Below are 19,131 nucleotides of genomic sequence, written 5' to 3'. Positions count from 1 at the left end.
GGGTTTGACCTCGCTTGCGAATCGCATGTCTTGGTCCGATGGCCTTGCATATGCGTGACTGTTTGCACTCCCAGTTTACAAACGCAAATAGCGTCTGTTCGGTGTCCATTTTCGCCTTTTCAGAGATTCGCTGATTTTTAAACCGTGCTCACGCAAACTTTTCGAAATATCGCAACGGGCGACTTTCGATATTCGTGTTAAAAATCTTGTGTCGGATCACCTTGTGCTCATTTCGAAGGACTCGCGATTTTCTATCAAGATTAAATCCGAGGCTCCATAGATCGTTGTTGGTGGTTTTCGTTTGGCGTGGAGGAATTAGTAAATTTTACAAGGTTCAAATTAATGAGGTTAAGGAAAAGATGACCTACTATTTTACAATCTTAGAGTGATAAGTTTTGAAGGAGGTTTTCAGAAAACGGGTATATTTTTCCTTGTTATAGTCTACTGAATTTCGGACAATCCTAATGGTGCAAAGTAAAGATTTTTCCTAAACATGCATCGTTACAATAGCGTTGCAAGCTTCAACCTCACTGATTGAAAAGAATTTCCGGCAATGAATGCTTATGCTGTCTACCCGTTCTTGTTTTCGATTAAAATTATTAATAACCGATGTACTTGAAATTTAGATCGATCAAGTTTGATCGGAATCCCATGTTCCCGTTACTTCGGTGATTCGATGATGAAATTAGAAAGAGTGGATCTTGTTTGAATAGCTGTATAATTTGAGAGTATGTACCTACATCGTTGGAAGATTATGGCTAAATGACACACTGATATATTCGTCTACTACAGGTTGGGCCCAATTAAACTCATTGGGTTTTACCCGAAGAAAGCCCGGTCGAAAAATTTTTTTTTCCTTTCCATATGTATTTTTTATGGTTTTTTTAATAAAGGTGAAAAGAGTATATTTTTAGGTTACACGTGTTTATTAAGTATTGAAAAAGTGTCGAGTCGAACGATTGACATTAAAATAATATTTAATAGCAACGTAAATATTATAGTTTGCACATCACCAAATCGCTACTAGACAAAAGCTGTAGTAACGCCCTTGCAAAAACCACAAATTGTTTATAATGAGGTTTGATTTATAACACTAAAATATTGATAAATAGTTAATAAAATAACCAAATGGCCTATGTCACTGATCAAATTTTTAATTACACTAAACAAAGCTGCAACGATTGACGCATTACAAAAATGTAATGAATCAAACCCAATTATACCCAGATTATTCAGGGAAAAAATTCGTGCTTTTGCCCGCTCTGATCTACTTATCGGGCCTTTGTTTAATCAAGATTGAAACATCGAAACTCCAGTGACATACCATTTGAAATTACGAAGATAAATCCTTCCTCGACTGATATGCATGCCCTCTTAAACTGAATCGGTTTACAGATGAGTGTAAGATACTGTTAGGGCTGTGTAATGAATAATTAAGTTTTCCGAGAAATTTTTTTCAAATCAAGGTGCATATATACGAAATACGCGAGAACTAAGAAAAAATATGCACACATGAGTGTGAGTATGTTCTATACACTACTTTATAGATATATGTATATCTGCGACGTACTACAGGGTCGCCGGTAATCAATACTCTTCGTCCTCATCCCTCGCACCATCCGCTCGACTGTCCCTGTAGCCCTGTTGCCATCTCTCTGTCCCGTCCTGCTATCCTCAACAATTCAAATCTTCTGATTATGGCTTCTACGTTATTGCCGGCCGACCACACTGACCACGAACCACACAGCGGCGGAACGGACAGAAGGACGAATATCGTATCCATGGATCGCTGCGGGGTCCTGCTGCCTAATATTAGGCGGTTATAACCGTCACGCGTTTCTGGCCCCCAGCCTTTGAAGAGGACTATAACTACAGGATCTATAGCTTTGAGGTCATATTCGTGCCGTAGGTCTTGGGATTCCTTCATCAAGGGTGACGGTATGGGTTAAATTCTTCGTCAAAGAGGGATCGTGTATACCTGATCAGTCTTTAATTATTTTCCGAAAGACATCATTTTCTGTACATATACTATGTAGGGATAACACCTTCCGGCTAACTTGTTTTCCGAACGAAACAAAATGCGACTTCGATTCTATACGAATTACGTAACGATGCATCCCATTTTCTTACGTTAGCTGCGTCGCCAATCGTTGTCACATAATTCGTGTAGGGTTGAACTCGCGTTTTGTTTCGGACCGAAAACAAGTTAGCCGGAAGCTCAGGGAATTAATGAACATTACCGTATATAAATTAACTACTAGTAGGGTAGATGCGCGGCTAGTCGGCTACTTTTCGAGTACGGTCATGTTCAACCACTCACAATTTACTTATTTATAACCAGAAAAAATGAATTGAAACCACGATCCCAATCGAATGAGCGGGAAAAATCCTCCAAGATTCACGTACTGTACTTGATAATTACATCTTGCATAATGTAATTATAATGGTTTTCATAAAATCTGTCGATTTTCCCAGTAGTCGGTCAACAAAACTAGAATGGACATAGAGATCTCAAGAATCATGATGGCATTGTTTATTGCAAATGTTGTCTATTATTCAATAATGACGGTACGTTGAATTAAAATTTAGTTAGACATAAATGGTATACGTAACGCAGCTATTATTCTTCGTTTTTCTAAATCACGAATTTATTTTTTGTTAACTCAGGCATAGTTTCAATATTACTTTGGCCTAAAGTCGTAAGTGACCGACCACTGCAGGTGGCTAGCTTACCGGCGCATCTACCCTGTAACCTGAATTTAGTTTATTTACTCTGTGCAGTCAACGTTCATCGTGATTTAAAGATTTCATCACCCAAACGTATAAATTGCTTGAAGTTTTCGATCTCGATTTTTAAACCGCGTTTTTGAAAATTTATTTATAACATGAGATACACGTAGATATACCTAGTACGCATCGTATATAGCTGTAAAATTTATGTGAGATGTAAACATAACCTCTCAGTATCGACAACTTGCTTTTGATAAATTGGAACCTCTCTTGTGCATACCTCGGGACACGCACGAGCATCATGCACACCTCTCGAGGTGGATTATGGCCAATTCAAGGCCATTGGTGTAGTCTGCTACTATCTATTTAACCTATACAGCCGACGCCACGGATGCCCTTGAATCGGTGAGAATCCACCTCGGACAGTGTACTTTGCAACACCGTTCCCACTCACAATAAACATTTTTTTTTTCGTCATATGTAGATTGTTATGAGAATCGGGAAAAAGGAGAGTTCTTGTTATTTTAGTTACCTAGAGATGTTAAGCTGGTGCATTGATTTTTGAAGTAACTCAGTATAGATATTCAAGAATCATTTTCATATTTTCGGTGATTCAACTGTTTAAAACATTAGACTCGTATCGCAATACTATCAAAAAAAATTTCATAATTTATGAGGTTTTCAATTTCAGTTTTTCAATCACTGCGAGGTCGCAAATGGTCGAAAATTTAATGCTTGTTCAACAATAAATTGATTTTAAAGCCTTATTTAACTAAACAAGTACAGTAAACCGAACAAACTGATTTTGCGTTGCAATTACCAAAAAAGGATCGACAATAGCGCAACATGGTTACGTGTACCTCGTTTTTCGTAATTCCAACAATATTGAAAAAGTTTTTTAACGTTCCTGTTTTACTGAATTTTTCTAGTAACTATAATAAATGAATTTTTTCTTAGTGCATGAGACGATTTCAGGAACGATCCAGCTTCGTCGATGAAAGTTCGAATAATACTCGAATAGATCAACGCAATATTCGGTAATAATTTCATCATTTCTACTCTGGAATGGATACGGAATTTACATTCCTTCTTCCGGATTTACCATTGGATCCCAGTATTAGGATCAAAATCTTGAGTTTTTTATCGTACGTTACACGTTCTATACCAACGAATAACGAGAAACGCGTAGTGTTTTTACCCTCAGGAGTTGTATCTTTTATTTTTGCTGGGTAAACTTGAGGGGTGGTTTTTTATCTCTTAAACGGCCGAATTAGTACGTGAAAAATACGTGTCTGATGTTGTTTGACGTTCTACAACGTGACACAGAATAAAGAAAATCTGTGAGGTACACTTCGGCTACTTTCCTTGTCACTATACAAGTATTCGGACTCCGTAAAAATCAAAAATTGCATATCGCAAAAAATGACCATCTGTTCCTCAACCCTGTAAATACGTCCTACCGGGCATATCCACCCTTTCACTCTCTATCAACTTTGTCCCTCGGGGCACTCCGGCGTTGCTGAGAATTCTAAGGATATTCGGTGCCGCCTGAGCATCGGTCGATATTATGCGTGGGACAAGTGGACGCGCCCTTATAAGGTATACCTTGTATGTATACCTTATGCCTAAACCGAGAAGGGTACATGTTCACCATAACGAGTAAGTGGACAACCACGATAACCAAGGTATTGGGAAAGGTCTAGCCAACGACTTGCGCGATCTTTGTCCCTTTTTGGTCCCTCTCAGTTTTCCTTTCGGTAATCTTTCATGCTGCTTCCTGTACTTTTACACTCCAATGAATTCTGTTCAACCATTCGCTAAAATTCAAGACTTTCCCACGTTATTTGAGTGATGGGAATTTGTACTAACACAGCTACTCAATATCTCTGCTGCAGATTTCACTGAACTTATGTGAAACGGAAAAATTAAGCGACATGATTATTACATTACTGCCCTTACATTCCGGATTGTGAAATCACGAACATGCGGATACACACGCGGCGTGGCACGCCTATAACACAATTAAAATATATTATATTACGTACGTCTAACTAGTTTGATTCCATCACCGAGACTTTCATGTATTCCTCGCTAAACTGCACCCTGAACCAATTTGCCCGTAACAGAATCAACTTTGCCTGGTGTACGTACATATAACCGTATAACACAACGTACGGTGAAAGAAAATTTATTTGACTGAGCGTCTAAACAAGATAGCCGTATAAATAGACGCTAATAACTCGCCGAACGTACATTTAAACGCATGTATATTGACCAAAAAACAAATAAACGGCAAGGTGCGGCTTTGAATAATAAAACCCAAAATCTACGAGGTATAGTTCAAGTGGTAAATATAATCAAATGAAATCACGTCAACATCTAAAGTGAGCTAAGGTGCTCACATATGCTAATTTGACGTTATTATAAAATGCCATGCTTTATGTTCAGGTCAATTTATAATTTTGTCGCAAGCTTGGTGCTTCCTGGATCAACCGTTGAGAAATTATTTCGAAAAAAAAACAATTCTGTTTCTGTGTACCTTTAATTGAAGATGGAGAACCATGCCCCCCCCCAAGTCGAAAACATAGATCTTTCAACGGGGCCCGAAACTTAATAACGTGTATCAAAATTAGGACAAAGGCCTTTATTGACTGGACAACATGTAGAATTGCATTGACTGCGGTATTTTCACGTCATTGCTGCGTGGGCTTCGATTATAGTAAAAATAAATGACTCTTTACTCATTGTTAGTCGATAAGGAACAGCATCCTCTTAAGCGTGCGACTTGGCGGAGATCTCGCAGCATTATCTCTGTAAAAGGGTACCTTAAGACGATAAAGTTATCGTTAAGAAAATGGAAACGTAATTTCGACGTGTCGCACGGAATTGGCTCATATCGTCGTGAGCAAGTGTGGGAAGAAGTTCCGGAACAAACTTCACAACTCGACACATCTGGTTAAACGAAGTTATATTACACATACGCCGCTCGCCTTTCTTCTCGCACGAGGATTACGGGATGCCAGACCAGCGTGGCGGGTGGTTTCTAATCTCCTGCAGCTCAGGCAAGGATCGCCTCAAAACTTATCGCGGCGAGTCAAGACTTACATATGTACCCGAAGTTCCGATCGATCCGGCTCAAATGACGACTCGATTCGTCACTTGTATGGCTAAGTATATACCTATGATAAATATTTGACAAGTGACTGAACCAGCTGTTTCGCTAATCGAAGGTACTACAGCGTTGAAACCATATCTAAATATCGTATTGAACTGTTTTTTTTAATCAATGGTTTTCTGGCTCGAAGTCAAGCTCTATCGATGGAAATTTCAAGTGCACGAATCAAGTTGTTATCTCGTGTCACTTGAGAGAGGCTGCACTTCATTGTCTCGCGTAACAGGATGCTCGAAGGGAACGTAAAAACGCAAGGATGGCATCATCGGTCACGTGGTCTCCACACCCCTCCCCCACCGACCGGAGGTCCGACAATGCCGAGGTATTTGTTCCTTGGTTCGTATATGTATGTACAGCATTTGCTGCCGCAGGCTACCGCTTGAGACGAAGACTACGCAGCCAGCATGATGAATTGTGGTGTACGGTTTGTTCCGTGCTGACAAGGCGCAACTACACACACGGATCCTTGGCTCCTTCGGTTAAATTACTCCATGTAGTATGAATACAGGTTCAATTTATTACTCGTGTACAAACATTTCAATTCTTACGGATTACGATCGATAAGATGAAACAAGTAGACCCAAGACTATTTTTCAACGCAACAAAGTGAGACTAAGATAATAAAAAATATCTCGAAGCACATATTCCTTCGTTTTTCCCTACAAGGACGCACATTTCATGATTCGCTGCAGTAAAACACGTGTATCCGCTGAAAACTGATACAAAGACCGGACGAACGTTGGCGGCGCTACAGTGGCAATAGCGCGATGCCAAAACCACATTACATATGTATGATTACGATTTGTAAATTCTGATATGACCATTCGACACGGCGTTTCATACCATATCCTTATCAATGGAACATATGTAATAAATGTCACCTTCCCGTGTAAAACAACACAATTGTTGAATATTTAACATGAACATGTATAAACAACGGAATACAGTACGCACACCGTACAGCAGAATTTTTAGTAAGGAAAAAATTCCGAAGTTTTACGGTCATTAGAGCGTGCGACTTGTAGGAAAACACGCGATTTTCCATTCCTGTAACACTTGTGATGCGTTATGCACAAAATGAAAGTATATCGCTTACATTTAGTGGAAAAAAAGCCACTACGCGATATTTATTGAATCATACGAAACGTAAAGTGCAGGACGACAATGATGATGATTAAAGTATCATCAACTACTAAGTATTCGTGGTTCGTTCGACGTACGAGATATTTGTTGCGTACTACGTTTGTAGAACCGTGCCTTAATCATTGCCTACAATCCGGAAGTTATAGTCGCCTTACTCAAACATTACACAATACACATGTCTTTGAACTTTCAAGCTTCATCCGGCCAACATCAACGTTAAGTTTTCTGAACTCTGTAAATTTTCACGTGTTATTGCGATTTGATAACCACCTTAGTTCCCACTACCAGTAAAATGTTTTCGATATTCAGAATAACTCGAAGTCTGAGAACGTTATCTTCCATGATGTTCCATGACAGGGGGGTTAAAAATTAAAGGGAAAGAATAATAGAACAGAACACATCGTCGGGGTGATATTGAAATTTTGATGAAATCTAGCCTGATGCTGAGCTTCACAGAAGACCGAAGTCAGTAACGTTAACGTAATTTAACATCATGAAAAAAATCGTTATTGTACAATTTTCGAAAGACTCTCAAGGAGTTGACTTTTCTAAATATGAACATGTTTTCTTTGTTATTATTTACTCCCTGAATTTCCGAAAATCCTAAGGGTCCAATTAACGATTTTAAAGTAAAGTTACTAACTTCAACCTCATACCTTCACGAGGTTTTACCTCCTACCGTTAACACAACCCTGTATCTCATGAAAAATCGTTACTTTTCAAACTGTACAGACTCAAGCTACAAAACAGTAATCTTTTTCGAATGAAGTATCGTTAAAAGAACGTAACTAACTGTAACATCAACTCGGTAAAGCGGTGGTGCAAGTTATACATAGAACAGCCGATGCGCGTTGCAATACAAGCATTGTTAAATCGACTCACCTAATCAATGTGATGAAGATACGTCGTCCCTGACAAGTAAGCGAGTTAGAAGAAGCGATGGTCAAGGAGCCGTGGACCGTAGCGAAACTGGCGAGCGATCCAGAGCGATCTCATGTTGTCGCAGCAAACATTCCTGAGAGTACGTGCTCTCGTATCGCCAGGTGAGATCGTTGGGATAAGTCGGGGGTTTCCCAACGGAGCTACATCCTCCCAAGCGATATGAATCTTCCTCCTTGCCCTCGGCTTCGCGACCCCGGCCGACTCGTCCTCGAGCCCCGGACCTCCTCAACCTCAACCTCTCGAGAATTTTGCGCACTCTCGTTGTCAGGGTCAATTGAACCGTGAACCGTTCCCCGTCGATTTGCCGCCCTCCGCTTTTTCCCGGTGGAACCTCGCGGGGCCCGAACGGAAATCCAACGCCGTCGTCGAGGACAACGACGATGACGATACCCGTTGCACCAGCCTTTGATTTGGTAAATAAACACAAACTGCACGCGCGATGCGAGTCCCACGGTGTTGGGGGCTGACGATGAGTCCCCGTCTCTCGGCGCGAACCTGCCCCTTTCTTCTCTATAGAGTGCTTACGAGTGCCGACGGAAACTCGATGAATATATATATATATATATGAACAACGCTCGACAACGACAGCGGTTAACTGGCACGGAAACTGAGGCGGAAAACACGGGCTGCGACGGATGAGCAACACTCGGCAAGGCCTGGCGAGGCCGTCCTCGCGCGAATAGCCAATCCGCCCGACGGTGGCTTCGAACTTAAGGAGGGGGGAAGAGAGCGCGCGCACTTCGTTGGTTCAGGGCCGTCCTGGGGCGCGAACCCGGGGACGCTGAGGGATCTGGTATCGAGTGTTGGATTTTTTCTTTTCTTTTCTTTTCTTTTGCTGGACGGGTTGTAAATATTTACAGCTTATGCTCGGCAACAAAATCCTCTACCTATGTATAGGGTTTTTAGATCAAGACTTTAGGAGATGCCTCAGGTCCTGTCAATTGTTACCGCAATTCGAATATCATGTAACAAACATGCGCTTGTTTCAGTTTCTTTGCGGAATTTTCTCAAAGTAATCGTCAGTAACTGTCACGGGTGGATATGATCGTGTAGATGGTTAAATTAGCTTGAAAAATAATGACGGTGTTCTTTTACGTTGGAGAAACGGGAAAGCAGGTATCAGTAAAATCGGGACTTTTTGTACCTTTTGTTCTGAATGGCGAAAGGAAACTGATCTTCTAAGGTCTGTGAAGTCGAATACATTATTACTTGTATTAAAATAAAGCCAATACGACTTTCAAACCATATACTTACTAATATCGGTTATTTTGGAAAATTCGGTGGAGAAAATGGCATAAGTACACTGAGAGAATTTTTAGTTCCGGTTACCGCTTAATCCTTAACTACTTTCATTTTTTACCACAATCGAAAAATATAGTTCTAGGTACAAAATAAAAATTAGTTTTCTACCTGTTGCCAGAAAATCTAGTATATGTTACTATTCTATCTCGTTATGATCACTGTTGCTATATGTTTTTTGTAACTGTTGCGAAAATTTAATGCTTGTGTAACGATAAATTGACGTTAAAGCCTTACTTAACTAAAAAAGTACAGTAAACCGAACAAACTGATTTTCCGTTGCAATTACCAAAAAAGGATCGACAATAGCGCAAAATGGTTACGCGTACCTCGTTTTTCGTAATTCCAACAATATTCAAAAAGTTTTTTAAACGACACCTGTTTTACTGAATTTTTCTAGTTACTTTAACAAATGAAATTTTTTTCAGTGTACATATTGTTATATGTTATTAAAATGCAAGGGTCGCATGGAATGACGCATCTTTTTTTAATTCGGCAAAAACTAACGTCCAGCGTTTACCTTGCGCAAAAAAACTATTGAACGAATCTGAATCTAATCTATATGCGAAAATCTAACGTTGAAAGTACCAGAGGTGAACCTCACCGATTTTCTTCAATCTGTAAGATATCGTTGTGGTTAAAGACAACCTCTAAAGTTTTCCTCAAAAACATAAGGGATGCAGCCCCGAGGGTAAAAACACTGCGCTTATCACCGTCTGTTGATAATAAATAATATCTAATTGATTTTATCAACAAGTATGAGGTAATTATCGAGAAATCCTGAACAATTGTCAGCAGTAAACTTTAGGGGGTTTTTTGCCCCTCGTACCGTCAAATTAGAACACAGAAATACACTTCTTTTTTTTCACGTACAACAAGATATAATAGAATGAAGGAAATCGGTCAGGTATGTATAGGTCACTTTCTTCGTAAAACGTGCGGAGTATGAATATGCCTTTTGATGTTCTAACTATAGAGCCAGAACTTCCAGTTTCTATCCTCTTCTCGTCAGTTATACAGCCCTGCAAATTTTTTCACAGAATCTGTTACTTGAATGAGTTACTGCATTTCCGGCGTATTTTGGTGCGTTGAATATAAAGACGTCGTCCGTATTTTCGATTACGTCAGGATTTCGAGCTATCTCGATAGAAAAATCAAATTTTTTACGAATATTGCACTTTTCGTCTCTTATTATTATTACCTATGGAATGACGTACTATTTTTTTTTCTTCATTCATGACGCCTACAAATAACCAGACGATCAAAGGACTCGTAATCTAATTGTAAGACTCGTATGTATTCTGTTATTTTAACATCGTCCGTGATTAAGGTTCATCGCCGTTGTTACCATTGATTCTGATGTGAATTCAGCACGTACTCCGCGAAGGGGAAATCTTAATTTCGGTAGGTGAAAAGCAATTGGTGATAATATGGGGGAAATGTGATGGAGGGAAAGAAACTTAATAGATTCCTATAAGTTCATACGGAGTTGGTACTGTTTGGAAAAATAGTGTTGAATGCGGAAGTTGATTGAAACAAATTTTGTAATACTGAAAATTTTATAAAACAGAGACCTTGAAGCGCAAATGCAGCTTACATTCTTATCGACAACATAATTCAATCTTATCAAAGGCTTCGGAATGGAATCATAAAAGTCAAGTGAAAATGATTTTCACTTTTCCGTAGGTATAATTATTTCTGCAATACATTTTCTTTCTCATCGAGTGACAAGTGAAATGGAAAACCCACCCTGAGGATGTATGGATGAATTTGGAAATATATAGAATCATTTTTTTTTTGCATTTATATGCAGCAGTTGATAAAATGGAGGACGAAAGGAATAAAAATAATTCTGTGGATAATTTAGTTTCAAATATACATTTATTCATATCATATGCAATTGTAACTTAAAATACAGATTACTTCAAATTATATTTCGCAGACATTCCGTTTAATTCATTCGTTTCGTTCATACAGATTCCATGAAACATTACATTACGCATGCAGTAAAACCGAAATAGCAAATGACAAGAATTAATTTATGCAATGGTAATAATTGAGTGCAGCAAGAGAATGATTGTCAATTGGTAAAAGAGATGACGCGAAAAGTTTTCAGGATGCTCGACAGTTGAGATTTTCGCGATGTCTATGGTAGACGTTGGTTTTATCGTACAAGTTTCACCTTTGTCCAATTTAACTGAATTTCGTCAGAGGTTCAACCAAAGACTGGCAGGAGTTCATCGGAAAATAGTAGTATATGAATGACAGAAATCAGGCATCAGTTTATATTCACCAATTAAATTCCAATCTGACAAAGAGAAAGGACAGAGAAACAAGAATAAATTGTACGGAGACTAAAAAGAAGGCTTTTCGCAGCGTTTATTATTGCCTACTTAGAATTTATGTACAAAAACGATTGATGTAACAACGCTGGATAAAAAAATTCTAACACTAGCAGAACCCGGATATCTGAGACCGAAACTTTCCCAAAAGTCCCAGTGCTACGCATGCTCATCACAGCAGAGGTGAATAGCATATCTGAACAATTAATATCAGTAGTAGAGACATTTCTAAAAATTGCAGAAACAAGCGATATAACCCAACTAACCGCGTTTTAAATTAATTTCGCGATCAAAATTTTTAAAAATAAAAAGATTAAACCGTATTTTTAAACGCTGTAGTCACTTCTATTACACGACACTTGTAGAACAGTTTACATCTGATCGAGATTTGCCTTAACTACATTTAATATTAGTTCAAAAGTATAAACTTTTTCTTACACATAGTGATTCGTATGTACAGACTTATGTACCTCGGCGCCATTTTTCTCCATTGCTGAACTTGGTCATTTCACGACCACTGACTCCACAAGTTCCAATGCCTACCCTACCATTGACATTTTCCGGTGTCGCAAATATACTCTTCTTCACAACCCCTTTCTTACTGGACTGTAAAATAAAACCAAAGAGTTCGAAGAAATGATTAATTTGCATCTTAAGAAAAATTACTATTCTTCTCCAATAATGCAAGGTACGTATATATGTTTAGAATTTCAATAATATAGAAGTAAGCATTTACAGTGAGAAAATAAATGTTGAAGTGTAGAGTATTGACATCCGTTGGTGACGTTAGTTGTGCCTGCTTAATTATTACTGAAGTTGTACCTCGATTGTTCGGGAATTACGAGACTGCGCGGTTCATAGACAAGCGGAGAAGCACGAACGATTCGAAACACGTTTGCTATGCAATTTTCAAGGGGCAACTCTGAAATTTGTAGCAATTTTCAAGAAGACACGGGCGATAGAGAACTTTTCATTCATATCTGTTGTGACTTAGTGTGGCGATTATTATCCGATATTTAGAATCATCACAAGTAGATCACAGAGGTCTTTACAACTATTCACATATTTTCGTTACCACGTCATCTCGGTCACGATTCCGGGGTCATCTTTTAATTGAACAAATCGGTGTTGTGTGTGAATATTCGTGATAGTTACGCGTAACGTAGAACTTTGTTTTCTAATTCTAAAAGATAGTAAAAATGTGTAAGTTGCAAAAATTAGATGTTAAAAAATACAAAAATTTCAAACTTTTCAATATCATGGGTATAAGGGTCGATGGCCACACTTATCAAAAATATTCATGTAAGACCCCGACTTTTTAACGATAAGATGAAAGCAATCTTATTCAAGGTGACATGGCTAGTGAAAATATGAGAATGTTTGTGACGTCGTTCGTGACTAACTTGAGATAATTGCTAAAAGTTGGAAAATAAATGCCAACAACGACAACAAACTAGGTCAAAACATATGCAAATAAAATTACCTTTCATATTAACCGTATCTTGGAATTTACCTGAAATTACGGGGCTGAAGTTAGTAACGATACCCATCGAAAGTTTGATACAAAAATTACTATTTTGGACATTTAGAATAAGCAAAGAAGTTGAATTTACAAAACTGAATTTTTTGATGTTATATTAACGGTGTACTAAATTCCAGGTAATCCTAAAGTTGTCAACTAACGACTATTTCTGAAAATGCATCAATGCAATAACGTTACAAACTTCAGCGTGATGAAATTTCATAGTTGAAGGTATGTACACGTTCTCTTATAGAGGTGTCCTGGTCGATTTTGACGATGACGTATATATCTCCAGATATTAAAGTCCACGTATCTCAAACGCGAAAAAGGGCTTAACAGCCCTGTTCTATACGCAATTGTGAATAAAAGCATTCCAATCCATTTTCCTTAGACGCGAAAATAGAGAAATGGCATGGCTTCTACAAAATCGTAATAGTAAATTCTTAGGTTTCTTTGGTTCTACGTCGAATGAAAATCTATTGGAATGTTTTCGTTTCGAATTGCGTGTAGACTTGGGCTGTTAAGCCCTGTTTTGCGTCTAAGATACGTTGACTTCGGTACTTGGAGACATATACAACAACGTCGAAAGCGATTAGGAAATCTCCTTATCTTAAAAAAGATTTTTAAAACACTCTTGATGACAAATAGCTGAAGTAAGTACGTAATTGAACGTGGGCGAGAAGCTCGAGGAGGTACAAATTGAAAGTAACCACGTATAATAAACGAACAGTTCGGCTGGTTTGTTTACCTTTTGGGGCGTGCGGAGTGAAGCGCGGGCGGTTGTCGACACTTTGCATCGCATTGAAACGCGCTCGTGCACACGGAACGAGAAAAAAAGTGTATGTAAGTAAACAAAGGTTCGCCTCGTGAAATTGAGCCCGGAAGGGATAAATTCTGCGCCCGCGTTTAATCGAGGTTCGATTGTAAGTCGTTCATATCAACTTTAACCGTATTGAATATTGTAGTATATTATATGGTACGAAGTTTAATAATTTGTAAGTCCGGAAATATTGAAATACGCTACGTGTGCGGAAGCAGACTGACGATATTTCTTCACAAGCGATAATTTCTGTGAAGATAAGCGTAGCGGTGATTTTCACGTCGCGTGGTAGCAAATTGTGTACGAAAATTAATTTTTACATGCCTAGAGAGAATAGAGCGATAATGCAAAACTGATACACGAAAAAGATTTCATACATATCCGTAGTGTGATTAGTGGTGACAATACAATTGGGGTTGAACTTCAGCAGTAGTCAGGCTGGCCACAAATTTTTGAGAAAAAAATTCCATGATATTTCCACGTTTTCTAAGATCTAATACCCAGTTTTCCCTGACGTTTTTCCACTTCTAGTAACTTACTAGAACCTAAATCGTGCAGGTTATTAACTCTGTATTCAGTTCGAATTCAATTCGAATTGGAGAAAAATATAATGTACAAAAATGTCAATTTAAGCCAAGTTTTTTTCTGGACGTAAAAAAGTAAATTTGTCACTTCAAACAATCATTTCTAATACCTATGATAGAAAACTGATATTTTCAGGTTTTTCAGATTTTCCAGGTGTGTGGCCACCCTGACAGTAGCACAATTACGAATGTAACGAGGGTCTATAAAAGTGTTTGACAACTTGTCAATACAATAACAATTAATGTCTGAACAGTGGTTGCAGGAATCAAATGAAACAGAAAGAATGTATTCCCTGGTGTGCAAACTTTTTGTTTCATTGGTAATTAAAGAGACTGATTGGTCGAAAATCGATACTATTTAGGTAATTTCATTAGGCAATACACACGCATGCAATTTATATCAAATTTTAATGTTCACAATGGTACGAAGATCTCTTAAAAAATCGTAAAATTAAAAATGCTTGAATTACGAGTAGAGGCAGTTACAGATGTCGATGCTTCACTTCGACTCGCTACACAATATTTGAAAATCGAGTAGATCCGTTCGATTGCAATCTACGATGGCCAATTTTATGTAGAAGACTATTTTGTACAAAGTCACTAAAACTGAATTTTTTTGTAGTAGTCAATTCAATATTGCCATTTCTTGATCACGATAAATATTTATTATTTTTGTATTGTAGGATTTTTTTTATAATTCCAGTATTTTCCATTTTGGTATTTTTAAAGATATCTGTGTAGCAATATACATACAGTTATTTGATACATACTCGACACAACTATATTGTGATAAAATTAACAAAAGTCTGAATTTTCAACCAACAAATCTACTTACTTGAACGACATAGTTATAGCATATTCATTATTCGTACCTTAGTTGTGAAAGCCAGCCACTTGTTTTTCTCCGATTCACGCTCCTCCTCGAGCTCCTTGAACCTTTGAAGCTTCTTTTGCTTTTTCTTCTTCAAATACTCGCGTTGCTTGTTAGGATCTGAACCAGCGATCGCTGCTGCTTGCATCTTCCTGCAAAATAAAAAACCTATCATCCACGTAGACATTTACTAAAAAGAAGAGATACTTATTAGGATGCTCTAAATACGTATATTCATATTGATTTTAATTGAATAGCGAACAAGAGCATTTGATTCTTTTTGCACATTTGGGGCAGAGTTCATTTTTAAAAACCAAATATAACAGAACAATCCCTGAACTAGAAATGAGTCCAGTTGAAATGCTGTCTCCACCGATTGTCACTATTCCCACATTTTTTTTAAAAGATCACGTATTGATTGAAAAAGGAAATCGAAGATGGTAGGAGTCAGCAGGGTATCGAATCGGGCAGGAACTTATTCAGCAATTTTTAACATACTCATTGAACCAAGTTATAAACCAATCCCATGTATTAACTGCATTTTTCACTCATGCTAGCATTAATTGTGCATGTTTCAAATAAATCTTGATTGAGTTTCAAAACTGTTCTTTGTATGGGAATTTTACACTTCGGTCTTAACTTCCGCAAATAAACACTATTACTGCAGTGATTAATATAATAGTTATTAGCATGTAATTCCAATTCATGTAAGGTAACATTTTGTTGCCTCTTTGGGTAAACAATCAAACATACTCATATTGCTCTGATATTTAATAAGTATTTTTTTTATAGCATCCTAATAAGATTCCCTGCTTAGTTTATTATAGAGTAATCATAATTCAACTATTATAATAAGTCTATAGCTTTGATAACAATAATTTCAATATAGGTGAAATATTCGTTAGATTATGCTTAGACTGGTAATCAAGATGAACTAACAGAAAAATTGCACATATCCATTATGAGAGATTAAAACCAAACATTTACCAAGTTTTCAAATCGTGATAGACCGATCGTAACTATGTACAATAATCAGTAATAAAGGGCTATAGTCTTGAATAATTTTACCTTCTTCTGGGCTCCAGTAAAAAAGGTTAATAGCACAGCACATCAAATGACCAACAATGGGGTAATTGACATTGGGGATTGTGGATGTCCGGAGTATTGTTACAGCAATTTTTATCAGGATTCAAGAGGAATGGGATAAAAGTTGGGTATCAGTGCGTATTAGGTATCACAAATGCATTCAACAAAAGTATGTAAAATATTAGAGTAATAATATGATTATCTAACTATTAGACAGCATATCTATCCGTATTGGCTTGTATTCATAACTAAGAATAAGTATTACTGGTTAAAACTTGATGGATAATTTATAAAGTTACATCTTTAGGAAACAATGCCATTTTAAATGTTTAAAAATTGTAAGATAGTAGAAGAATGTGTTACTCACTTCGACTTTTGATCTGCCCAGTCCGAAGCTGGCCTTTTAGCAACAGACTTAAGTTGGTCAAGCATAGTGACATCGGTATTTTTGTATTCATTGAAAGTAACGTTGACTGTACCATCTTCACTGATTGTGTCTATTGTTGCTTCATAATATCTGTAAAGTAATCAATTCTTTCTATAGAAATATATTTTAAGTTTCATCGGGTACGGAAAAAGATCCAGATGTCAATTGGTAATGAAGAGAATATGTCAAATAATATATTCCATGAAAAATAACATGTTTATCTTTGAGAATTTTTCAAACATGTCTAACTGTAAGACGATACTTACAGTCCTCCAAAACTCAATATACAGTACTAAGTAAACAAACTTTGGATCAGTGACTTACTTGCCATCTTCGCTCCACGGAGCCATGCACTGATCTCCAATTTTCCATTTGTTTGCTAAGACAGCTAGGAGGATCGGATCCTTCGCATCCATTCCATTTGCCTGCCGTTTTTCTTGTTGCTGCGATCGTACCAGATCATGAGTCAACTCTATGACTTCCTCTAAGTCTATCTTCAGTTTCAACAATTCTTCATTGTTTGGGTCTGTGGTCAGTGCGGCTTCAACCTAAAATATTATCAAAATTCATAAATATAATTGCAGATTCAGCATAAGTATGTAGGTAAGGAGCGAGATTGTAAGAAAGAACGGTTTTGTAATCCGTTTGTAATCTACCAGGTCAATAACGAAGGAAAAACCGATTATTATCTGAATATTTTCAGGTTATAAACATATCGTTGGCCTATTTCTTGGGGTTAACTCAGCGTATTCGGAATAAGAAGTAAGGTTAGAAACAGTGATGATTTTATATACATAGATATTAGCCATGAGAATAGAAACTAACCTGTTGCAGTTGAAGCTTATAATTCTGTAAATCATCCATGATGAAGTACAGCGTTTTAACAAATCACCAATTAAACGATCCAACTGTTGTTAAACCTTTCTAGTCCACGATACAGATAAAAGACATAACTTGTTAGTTACAAGATGGCTGGAGAACCATATTCCAGTTCTATTTGCATTTAAGTCTGATAGCGTGAACAGCGGAACGAGCTGGAATTGAAACAAAATGGACGAATCATGTCACGTGATCGTTGCGCATGCGCACTGTCAATCAGATGCCTTCGATTACATTTCAGTGTGTTGGATGAGTTGCGTACAGCGTAATTGCGATTTGAGGTATTTTAAGTTAACGGCGGGTTCATACCTATACTTGTATGAATCCATTGATAAAGCTGGTTAGGAAGAAGTAGGAAGGGTCGATGTGAGAATGCCCCAGACTTATGACGTCATCGGCAGCCACTAATGGCGGTATATTTGAATTTCCACTTGATAAATTAGAACGTACACGGACCCCGTTGACTCTTTTTGAGATTTGCAGAAATTTACGTACGAAAATGCTGATATTTGGGAAAAAATTGCCACCCTCTAACTTGAAAATTCGTAAGGGTGCCGATATCCATGCCGATATGATGTTTTTTTTTTAATATTAACTGAACTTGCAAAATTAAAAAAAATTATCAACAAAAATAAAAATGCATGACATCGGCTTGTGATAATCTATACCATTTTTTATTTACCCATACATCCCCGTTCTCGGGGCTTATTTCTGAGATTCGCAAATTTTAGGCGAATTATTATCTTAATAATAAATTAATAATTACCAAAGAAAAGTTTATTCTCGGTGGAGGAGGGTCAAACATTAAAATCAACGTGTTTAGCAATTCATTATCCGTAAAATACGTTTACTCTTATAAATCTGTCGGTTAAAAAAAAAAAATTATTTTTCGCACGCCAAAATAAAATGTCTCTACACAGAAACTTCTTTTATTCGAGGGTATTAATTTAACTAATGAGCTTGTAAAGAAAAATGACTTGTTGTAAGATGATAAAATTTTCGACAAAATCGCAAAAAGTATCGTGAGTATTATTAAACCACTGCGTAAATTAAAAAAAAATGTAGGAAACGTGTTGAAGTATTGCAACTTTTAACATACTACATGTATAGGAGGAGCTTGCAGGAGATTAGCTTCGCCGACTGCGGCACGAGTTTCGAATTACATTTACTCGCAAACAAATGGCCTAAAATCCATGAAACTTAACGTACAACTTGCTCTTTATTATAAATCTGATTAGCTAAAACCAGTTATTTATGGGAAGCCGATTTTCGGGGTGGCCGGATAAAAATTTGCCGAGGCCCCTAACACATAAG

General features: G+C 37.4%; 2 protein-coding genes across 6 annotated transcripts in view; both read right to left on the bottom strand.

The window, feature by feature from the left end:
• Nucleotides 1-8,661, bottom strand: part of LOC124176744 (regulator of G-protein signaling 7) — a 28,900-nt gene extending 20,239 nt beyond the window's left edge. For all 4 annotated transcript variants that reach the window (XR_006869451.1, XM_046558383.1, XM_046558381.1 and 1 more), the window contains exon 1: nt 7,928-8,661. The gene's annotated coding sequence lies outside the window, so the exon portion shown is untranslated. The remainder of the gene's footprint in view (nt 1-7,927) is intronic.
• A 2,487-nt stretch (nt 8,662-11,148) lies between these two features.
• LOC124174930 (survival of motor neuron-related-splicing factor 30) lies at nt 11,149-17,950 on the bottom strand. Of its 2 annotated transcripts, XM_046554586.1 has the most exons (6): nt 17,764-17,949; nt 17,263-17,486; nt 16,879-17,028; nt 15,427-15,577; nt 12,067-12,234; nt 11,149-11,594 (listed from the first exon to the last, which is right to left on the bottom strand). In XM_046554586.1, exons 1-5 carry the CDS (start codon nt 17,800-17,802, stop codon nt 12,091-12,093), a joined length of 708 nt encoding a protein of 235 aa, XP_046410542.1. In that variant the 5' UTR covers nt 17,803-17,949; the 3' UTR covers nt 11,149-11,594; nt 12,067-12,090. The 2 variants fall into 2 exon arrangements, with proteins under 2 accessions (XP_046410542.1, XP_046410540.1); XM_046554584.1 differs by having other exon boundaries at nt 11,149-12,234; nt 17,764-17,950.
• Between the last annotated feature and the right edge of the window lie 1,181 nt (nt 17,951-19,131).

Source organism: Neodiprion fabricii, chromosome 2, assembly GCF_021155785.1.
Source record: "Neodiprion fabricii isolate iyNeoFabr1 chromosome 2, iyNeoFabr1.1, whole genome shotgun sequence".
Classification (NCBI taxonomy): domain Eukaryota; kingdom Metazoa; phylum Arthropoda; class Insecta; order Hymenoptera; family Diprionidae; genus Neodiprion; species Neodiprion fabricii.
The sequence above is the reverse complement of the archived record's forward strand: the minus strand, read 5'-3'. Positions and strand labels throughout refer to the sequence as shown.

Coding starts and splice junctions, on each gene's coding strand:
- LOC124174930 (XM_046554584.1), bottom strand. CDS start 17,802: ATGGATGATTTACAGAATTATAAGCTTCAACTGCAACAG. Junction 17,029..17,262: donor CCGTGGAGCGAAGATGGCAA/GTAAGTCACTGA, acceptor ATTACTTTACAG/ATATTATGAAGCAACAATAG. Junction 15,578..16,878: donor TGGGCAGATCAAAAGTCGAA/GTGAGTAACACA, acceptor TTTATTTTGCAG/GAAGATGCAAGCAGCAGCGA.